At 39.3% G+C, this 10,310-nt stretch overlaps 1 protein-coding gene across 4 annotated transcripts; it reads right to left on the bottom strand.

Moving 5' to 3' along the window:
- Positions 1-6,434: 6,434 nt before the first annotated feature.
- Positions 6,435-10,304, bottom strand: LOC114850824 (uncharacterized). 4 transcript variants are annotated; one of them, XM_055506794.1, is made up of 5 exons: positions 9,960-10,304; positions 8,481-8,634; positions 8,309-8,401; positions 7,793-7,963; positions 6,435-7,516 (listed from the first exon to the last, which is right to left on the bottom strand). In XM_055506794.1, exons 1-5 carry the CDS (start codon positions 10,092-10,094, stop codon positions 7,323-7,325), a joined length of 747 nt encoding a protein of 248 aa, XP_055362769.1. In that variant the 5' UTR covers positions 10,095-10,304; the 3' UTR covers positions 6,435-7,322. The 4 variants fall into 4 exon arrangements, with proteins under 4 accessions (XP_055362769.1, XP_055362766.1, XP_055362767.1 ...); XM_055506791.1 differs by lacking the exon at positions 9,960-10,304 and adding an exon at positions 9,093-9,795; XM_055506792.1 differs by lacking the exon at positions 9,960-10,304 and adding an exon at positions 9,093-9,792 and having other exon boundaries at positions 8,309-8,396; positions 8,482-8,634.
- Positions 10,305-10,310: the final 6 nt, after the last annotated feature.

Genomic DNA, 10,310 nt, shown 5'->3' with positions numbered 1-10,310 from the left:
TTAAAGACGAGTAAATATGGTTATTAGTTTGTTTCATGTTTCCATGAGCGGGAAACTGGTTATGGGTTCAAAGGGAGAATCACTTAGTGTAAAGGACATACATACATTTTCACACATGCAATGAAGAAACACGCTTACAGCTGCAAGAAGAGTTAAAGACAAAAGAACAAGAGATTTGAAAAAGCAAAACTATCGAAACAAAACCTCTAAAACAGAAAAAAGAGATGAGACTAACAGGAAGAAAAGAGATAACAACTCTGGGGAAAAATGTCAAGAGCAAATGCTCCCATTGTTTCTGCTCTCTATTCTAATGCAGAACTGAGCACGATGAGGGTAATTCCGGATCTGGACTCCTTTCCCACCATCAGCAGAAGAACCGAAGGAGAAGAAGCGCCAACCAACAACCAGAACAGGGTGGAAGCTCTGACACCACAGCAGCTGGAGGACACAGACCACAGCATGGACGCCTCACAGACTCCCACAACGTCTGCAGCCGTCACGTTCTGGGCTCATCAGATGAACCAGCTACAACAAGCCCTGCACCAGCATGAAAGCGTGTCTGTGTCTGAAGCTTCAGAGGCCGTGAAACTGTCATACACGCGTGTGTGTCAGACACAGACACCTGCTTATGACAATCAGCAAAGGAAAACAAGGAGAAGACGTGCTCTGACACAGACACTGGTTGAAACAACAGGAGAGGCTTCAGACGTGATCGGCCCAATAGAGCTGCATCTGAGGATCCAGGAAAGGTCTGTCATCGAGGAACAACTGTCCCATCGAAAGGCTTCACCCACTGGCGCTCACATCAGACTGATGGTTGGGGAAGGAGGAAGGTGACGGTTCCTTTTCACGTGACGTACAAGACGGTACCACAAATACCCACACACACACACACACACACACACACACACACACACACACACACACACACACACATGCAATGAAGAAACACACTTACAGCTGATACATGCTCAATTTATCCAAATTTATGTTCATCTGCTTGCAATAAAGAATTGCTTTCTGCTCAATATATCCCACAGAGTGATTTTAAAATGATGACAACCAGCTAAATGACAACTGCTGCATGACTTTGCAGTCTGATGGGTTTAAACAATTTCAATTCGCAACAAATTTGGTAATAAAATGAAAAAAAATAAAATAAAATGTTCTAAAAAGAATTGTAGGTTTTTCTATACGTTTGTCTGGCCAGACTATAGGAAAACAAAAACCTGTCCTGTACAGCACATGTGTCTTCTGGTCCTGATGATAAGTTGGAAGAGATGATTTCACACACACACTGACAAACTGACCTCAGCTTCCCTCTTTTGGGATGAACACAGGTCTGCGCTTGCGATTTCTTTTACTAACGAACAAAAAGATTTTTGATGTTTATTCTACAGTTCCACACGTCCCTCTGTGAAAACATGATGGAGACAGATGCAGGACGTGGGTCCTTTCGTGGACAGATGTCAACAGGGTGGAGATGGTGAATGACTTCTGACCCCATGTGATGTATTTACCTACTTTACATGTTTTTAAAACTTTTTTTATCTGTCTGTCATGCGCAACAAACAGTGAACTTGGTACCTCAGCATTCTGATAACACACGTTTTTATTGATGTTTTTTAGAGAACGCTCTGACCTAACACTCAGTCTTACAGCAAGCTCCTGCTCCCTATGCCTCTCATGATGTAGGTTTGATCAGAAAACCAGTGGTCCTCACACCAAAAACTGACCACTGCATTGCAGAATGCATTTTCAAAATGCATATTGTATTGTCATTTGCAAAATGCATTGCCATTTGAATAAAGACTACAAAAAACCATGACATTACGAAATTCAATTTATAAAGTTTTTATTTAAACTTTTAGTTGCTGATTAAGGTCAGGAGTTAATGTAGTCAGATGATATTTCCTATAACCTTTAAGTAAAACAACCAATTGTGGGAGGCAAATTATCAAATTAGCATTATCAAACTGGCAAATTATCACATGTTTGCTTTTTATCCTGGAAATGTTTACCCCCCTGTTCATTTCATTTTGATTATTTTACCTGGCGTAATTTAGATAGCTGTATTCTGTTCTTCCATTTCAGACGATATTTTTTATTATTCCAATATTTTTCAGGATTATGTGGACAATATATAGTTGTTTTGTACCATGAAGACTAACTTTTCCTACTTAGTTTTTTGACAAATCTGTCGATTTTGGTTGGTAATTTAGTCAAAGCGCGTAGCATAGAATACTACAATACCCATGATCCTTAGCTGCTGTTATAGAGGGGCACAAGACCGAATTTTAAAATCAATGATTGGGTCTTGTTCCTAAACATCACCTCGCAGAGTCGCAGTTAAATTATGGTTGTGTCTACGTCTCAAAGTTTTATTAAACTATTAATGAAACAGACAGATGTAAGATTACTCATATTATTTAGCTTTTATATTTCCTATTTGATTATTTATTTTGCTTACCCTAACCATCTTTTCTGAGTATAAATTTACAATTTTTAGGTTTACCTCTTGATATGTCCTTGTTTCCAGGCTTTACTCTCATATTGGAGATACTGGAGATATGGTAAAACACAGGACAAGTGTGCGATCCAAGACACAGAATACGTGTTTGTCAGAGGACCATTGGTAGTGCTACCAAAGTTTCGGTTTTGAGAAACATTTTACATCCACCTGTAACTGAGGATGTTACACCTGTCACCACCACGTCATCTCTAGATGAACATTGCCTGAGACTGCTTACACAAAAGCGAAGAAGGAGCTCAGGGCCTGGGACTCATTGAAGGAGGATATGCTGCAGGTATCTTATGAGTCATCAGCACCCTCTACAGACATCTGTGCTCTCTGCAAAGAGCAGTCAGAGTATCCGTGCCTTGAGTGCAGCAGTACTAGTGTGTTTTGTGAGACTTGTATCACAAAATCCCACTGCAATTTCTTGCACCTACCAGAGAAATGGAATGTAAGGATTTTACATTTTTATTTATTAATATATTTAAGTAACATATAATGCTTTAGGTAGTTTAAGTGATGCTGTCAATTTGGATTTATTTTTTCCTATTTATGTTTTGTTTTTCTGATGTAAAAAACATTTTATGTGACATCTTTGCTTGAATTAGCACTACGTTTACCAGAAGAACATCGTACTCATGCTGTGTACGCAAGAGATATGAAAGTATTTGTGAACACAGGTTTGTTTTTAAAGATATGTTTAATATTTTGTTGTAATATTTAAAATGTTTTGCAATTTATTGCTTTTTATTGTAATTTATTGTCGATACATGATCTGTTTAAACAAAAACTTTTAAATAATCTTTTTTGTTCTCTTTCTGCCTTAGGCCAGTTGTGCAGCTTCAGTGTGAACCAGAAACTTGCATCCTGCTCAGATATGGACTCTGGCCTGCGACACCAGAGAGGCCTCAAACAGCATTCTCTATAGCTCTTCTGGAGCTTTTTCATTATCTGTCCATGGAATGCCAGGTGTCTGTTGAGGGATTCTGCAATATGTAGCAGTGGAAAAACAATCTGTCTCTTTCAGAGGTAATATAAAGTTTACTTAATTAAGTAAAGGCCCACTTGTAATATTAAGTGGGCCTAAAAGTACTGTAATAATATTTTACAATTATACACAAAAATGTTCTTAACGTTTCGTTTTTAGAATAACGGAAACATAATTGTAACAATGGATGCGAACTTTGGCCTTGTTCGAAAAATAAGTTCAGGAAGTAGTTTGGTGGAGCCACTGCATGGTAACAGAATGTTTATGAGGGAAGATGTGCAAGAATACCTGTTATCCCACCCTAGTTCCAAGCCAAATGAAGTGAGTAAAACTGAAATTGAAAACTGTTGGTGAGACCTCTTTCACTGTTCTAGTTGAGAGGTTAGGTAAGATTAGCCCTCTTAATTGTAGGGTAATTGTAGTATGTTAGTAAAACATATTTTGATTGAGGTGTATTCAGAAATGAAGTAGTTGGTCATGAATCATTGGTCATTGGTCTGAGACTTTGTTTTGATGTTTCAGTTTTTCTACCTTTCTTTCTATATTTTCTAATCAGGACTGTACTAGTTTCAAGGCAGGGAACCTGCTTCAGTCTCCAAAAAACCAACAAAAACCAGATGTAACAGGGGTGTTTGGAGTCTCCTGCTGCCATGAGGTGCGGTTGGTCTCTTTGAACGACCCAGGGAATGTATATATTCTGAAAGTTTTTAAATTTCATAACACTGAAACCTGTTTCTACAATCAATAAACCTTTTTTTCAAAAGGCTAGAATATTCAATGTATTTACAGTAATCACATTGCATGCATACTGTATGACATTGCATGTGTACTTTCATCACACATGCATGTGAGTATGTTATTACAACTATAATGATGAAGTAAATGTTTTTTTTTTGTATTTACTTCAAATATGTTGTTTTACGTGCCATCAGTAAAAAGTAGAAGCAATGCAACAAGGTGTATCCTTGACTGTTCCAGTATTTCATGTTTAAGGTCATAAATTACAGTGTGAAGTGATGATTAAGGCAGGTTATGGGCACACATTACTTTTGTCTAATTCATTTTTGTTATTAGTCTTTTGATACTTCACATAACGGGTTATACAGTTAGACAATTATGCATTATGAATTCAGTGTGCTGTGAGAAAGTGTCTTCAAGTGGCTTTTGTACAGTACAAGAAGATTACAAGGCTTTGGGCTAACAGATGGAGATGGTATGGAGAGGTTGCACGAGTCACAAAAGAGATGAATCCATCCCACTGACTTGACCTCTTGACTGAAGCACTTCTTTATTATGGGAGGAGAAAATCAGCTGATATAGGTTTGGCCAGTTCTTGTATTAAAATAGAAATATTTTATATGCTTAAAAAAGTAAAATTGTGAAGCTATTGACATTTTTTAGAAGTGCATCATCACAGATGGGAAAAAGCAGAGAAAGTCACTAATCTGGCTGAAGAGGAGTTAGCTGTCGTCTTGAAAGAGGCACCACCTAAACCTTTAATATTGTACTTTTATTCAGTTAAGTGTTACACAAACTGACTATTCTGTTTGTCAAGATTCTCAGTCATGTCAAGTTTTCTTGTCCATAACAAGAAGGACATCTATGACTGAATTTAAGTGAGTGTATCCAGCTAAACCAGAAACTATCATGTTCATCAAGCGCTGGAGTAGCAGGAGCATTACGCAACCCAAATGGCATTGTGTATGAATAAAGTCCAGTAGGGGTAATAAAAGTCCAGTAGGGGTAATAAAAAGGGGCTAACTCTGGCCATCAATGGAACCTGCCAATAACCTTTAAGCAGGTCAAATTTAATGACAAGAAAGAGGAAAAGAGTCAGGCTTGGTTAGTGAATTCACCTGATGGAAATCGGTACAAGGTGGAAAAGTCAAATCTGGTTTCTTCACCAACACACATAGGGATGTCCAGCTAGACGAGCAGAGTTCCGCAATGTTTTTTTTTCAACATATACTGGACCTCTGCCTTCAGCTGTCCCCGTTTCGCTGGAGACATCAGATAAAAACGTTGCCTGACAGGAGCGGCCTCACAGGGTACACTGTTGTTACCCAGAAACATCAAAATAATATGCAGTGTCTCTACTCGGGCTGCGGCCTTCAGTGGGCTCTGGGCGGAGGTTGGCCCTCAATGCACAACCGCAGAGTATGTGTGTAGGTTTGAGAGTAGCACTACACGGGGCGACCATGCGCATACTTAAGGGAGAGAATAGGGAAGTGTGACAGGATGGTGAGAATGGTTCTGGCTGCGCTGCATGTGGTGCCTGGGCAGTAGTACTGCCGTCCCCGGGTCTCGGCTGTCTCTTCCTGGCTGGGGGTTGTGGCGGGCGGTGGATGGGTAGCAGAGCTAGTCTGGAACCTGGCTCTGCAGACCCCGGTGCCTTCCCAACTACATCTCTCCACACTCATCCACTTCGGTCTGCGAGGGGCGTCCTGCTGATGGAGGGACCAGGGCTACTGGAAGATGGTTCCATCCCTCCTGGGATGCTCTGCAGTTTTAATTGCATTAGTCATATACACTCATCCAGGACTTTGAGGGCTCCCTCCAGGGGGACCAGTGGACGAAGCCTTCACATTGATGGCTGCCTGCTGGACCCTTCGGGGAACTGGCGATCTTCCAAGTTCCTCATACCTAGCCACATACATATACATTCAGGGCTGGGGGTGAGGCCAGTTGTGGCCTTGCTCACTGGCCCTGGTGAAGACATTACCTCCCGGTTTTAACTGCACAATAGACAGTTAGGGTGGGGGGACACTGTCCGGGGATCACACCGTCAGCCAGCGTTTGTGCTCCTGGAGGTGTCCCCCACTTTCAGTACACTCTAGTTCCACACACTCCTGTTCAAGCTGGGTTGCAGGGTTCTGGGGTATAGTATGTTAATATTATGAAAAACCCATGGACCAAAAGCAAATCTGTGTATCTGATACACAAACATTTTTATTTTTTTTTTATTACAAACATAGATTAAACTGCATTTCAATCCTGGCAATGTATGCATAACGTTCCTAAAACCACAAGCCAATGTGACCATCTCTGGCATGAGCTGCACTGACGCCACTGTCGCCATTTATTTAAGGCATTACTTTGCTTGTCTTTGAAATGCGCATGGCAGACACTGCAGATGTCGAGGCCAGATGAGTCACGTCTAGCTGCATCTACAGTACTGCATGTAAAAAAAAGTTAGTGGATCTGGAATGTGACGGCCATGCAAAACATAAAAGATGGGTGTGAACATAAAAGATGATTTCAACAAAGACCCTCTGCCACTGTCACCACTGCCACACTACTGGTCATTTCACCAGGCTCCTGAGCGCAATGGCCACCTGAGGGGACAAGAAATCAGCACAGAAACCTTCACTGAAAGCTTGACATATCAGTAGCTGTGGATTATCATGGCACATCACAAGTGTCAAAACACTAGACGAACACTGACTCTGGAGGACAGGGGTCAGCTCTGTTATCACCACAGTCATTACTTAATAATTCAAAGACACCACTATCTTGCAATGATAGAAATTGTTTTTATATCCAAAGAAACATACAATTTATGACACAACACAGAGAGCAGCTTGTGGTTCAGTGTCGGCTCAAGGACACTGGCTTGAAAGCCAGAGGAACTGGAAATTGAATCGTTAGCTCCACAGTTGTCAAATGATCACTGTAATCAACGCATTTGTAACGTAATGTATTTATTTATACTGTATAGTAGAGCTACCTTAGATGTTTATATAAGCAATATCAAAGCTACTTTATGAAAGCAATATCATGCCCCAGCCACAAAGTAGTGAATAAGAGCAATAGCAAATACTACAGGGTGGGGCATTTATATGGATAGACCTTAATAAAATGGAAATGCTTGGTAAAATTAACGTCCTGTTTGTGGCACATTAGTATATGTGAGGGGGCAATTTTTTTAAGATGGGTGGTGACCATGTGGCCATTTTGAAGTCGGCCATCTTGGATCCAACTTTTGTTCTGCGATTGTGCCCCATTTTCTCCACCTATTTTACATGAAAAAAATCTCAAGATATCAGTTAAGTCATAAAATATGCCTTTGTATGGGTTTTATTGCAGTACTTGTTAACGGCTGCTTTTTGATGCTAGTTCTACAATTGTGGAGTCTAAAAAAGACAAACAGCCATACATACTGTATAACCTTAATTAGATGTAGTAGTAGGGACTTTTAATATTAGGGATAAGTAATTAAGAGAGATTACGCGTCACAATGTATTAATTATCACTCTAATCAATGCCATGGAAATCTCAAGATCACTTACCTATATGGAAAGAAATCTGATCTTCAGCCTTCATTATGTCCTCTAGTTGTTTCCTTCCATAGAAAGATGGCTTTTTCAATGTTAGGCCTTTGGGCAATCCAGCAGCATGAATGGTGACATTGTGATTTCGAAGAGACTGGTATGGAATCCTCCCCACACCCCCGACGTCCTCTATAATAATGAACATACCTTACGAAATGGTACTTCTTTTGCATTGTATCCACTAAATAAACACAACATAAGACAACACAGATGTATTTTGTACAGTACATCCGGCAAAGACTGTGCAACAGCTGCTTTAATCTGCCTTTAAAATGGTATTAATGAAGTATATTTATATATTTGACACATATATATATTTCACACACACACACACACACACACACACACACACACACACACACACACACACACACACACACACACACACACACATATATATATATATATATATACACACATGAAACAATTACAGTAAAGATCTGATTTTTTTTGGGCTTTAAAAACAGATCTTACTGTATTTCTGGTTAAACAGTTCCTGCACCCTCTTGACCAAGACATTGACTGGCTCCTTTATGGTACATATGGCTGAGGAAGAAGCTGCAGAAGCTGCAGATGTAATGAGAAACATAATTTAACCAATTATTATTATTAGAGAAGTATGTGTTTATAGTATGTGCATGTTAACCTTTAAAGTGGAGGGCAAATTTGTTGACAGTGTCTGTAGAGGCCAGAAAATTTGAAGCTCCTTTACTGCTCACTTTACTGACTTTCATTGTGGCCTTTTGGTGGTCGTAAGACAGTACAACTGTTTCCACACCCAACTCCTCAAGGCTGGACACCTTTATCCATGTTTAGAGAAAACAGACTTAGAGTTACTCTAGTAATGAATTTCTTTTGGCTAAACTACAGCAGGTCTATCATATAAGAATAAAGGAATATTATTCAAAAGATGTATTTTCATTGCAATGTTCTCAAAGGATATCAATACTCAGTTTAGTTTAATGTTAAGCCAACAGTGAAATTATTTGTTTATATTGGAATGATGTATAAACCTTATAATATATATAAAATAAGTATTTGACACATCAGCATTCTTATCAGTGAGGGGATTTCTAAGTGGACACAAAATTTGCACCAGATGTAGCCATCAAGCCAAGTAATAAATTCACATAAAGAAATCAAAGCATTTAATTATATAAGTTGAGTAATAAGAAATAAAGTTACATGACACAGGGAATAAGTATTGAACAAATGAAGATAACAAGCTGCAAAATGGTACAGAAAGCCACGAGATTACCTGAAATCCATCAGTACTGATGGAGAAACCCTGCCCCCTATCAGTATCGGCTGCTTTATGATGATATAAAGGCTCCTCATTATCCAGGAGGCAGACAAGAAAGACTCCATGATGGGCAAAAGCAAAGAACTCTCTCAAGATCTTCGCAATCCTATCAATGAAAGACATTTTGATGGGAATGGTTATACAGTAGGTGCATTTACAGAATGCTGAATGTTCCTGTAAGCACTGTGGGGGCCATAATCCGGAAATGGAAAGAGCATTAGTTCACCATAAACCAGCCACGATAAGATGCTCCACGTAAGATCCCTGTTCGAGGGGGTCCAAAGAATAATCAGAAGAGTTCTCCAAGAGCCAAGAACCACTCGGGCAGACCTTCAGGAAGACCTTGCACCAGCAGGTACTTTTGTTTCAAAGAAAACTATAAGCAATGCACTAAACTACCATGGCATCCATGCACGCTCACCACGACTCCATTGCTGAACAAAAAGCAAGTTGAGGCTCAGTTACAGTTTGCAATAGAGCATTTGGAGACGCCTGTGGATTATTGGGAGACTATAGTATGGTCAGATGAAAGCAAAATTGAACTTTTTGGCCATTGGTCATTGGTCATTCTAACACCAAAAGAAAGGAATGGCACTGCCCACTTTATAATACTTCACTTTATTTATTATTACTCAACTTATATAATTAAATGCTCTGATTTCTTTATGTAAATTCATTACTTGGCTTGATGGCTACATTAAGTGCAAATCAGTGCAAATTTTGTGTCAATAGTCCACTTACTGCTAAAAATGCTGATGTGTCAAATACATCATGTCCTGCTTATGATATAAAATTATTAACAGGTTCAAGTTATTTTCAAACCTCTAACTTCAGCCTCTTCAGGTGCTTCTTAATTTTAAGCTCCCTCATCTCAGGACTAAGGTTCTTGACTGTTGCTTCAGCTCTAAGAGCTGCAGCCTCTTCATAGTACTGTCTTTTTTTCTCTTCCCCTAACATAGGCCACTTTTGCTTAATATCCTTCAATTTCCCTGAAAATAAAATAAATTAATGTGATGTTTTTACATGCAGATACACACAGAAAGACAACAGCAAAGCCTGAAAGAACCGTATTGGTATTCACCAAGAAGATATAATTTGGCCTGTTCCCACAGTATTTCCTGTTAGCCATGAATATGTGAAATATGTTTTAACAACATAATCTATAAAATATAT

The sequence above is a fragment of the Betta splendens genome, chromosome 2, assembly GCF_900634795.4.
Source record: "Betta splendens chromosome 2, fBetSpl5.4, whole genome shotgun sequence".
NCBI lineage: Eukaryota > Metazoa > Chordata > Actinopteri > Anabantiformes > Osphronemidae > Betta > Betta splendens.
Note: the sequence above shows the minus strand (reverse complement) of the source record. Positions and strands in the feature narration are given on the sequence as shown.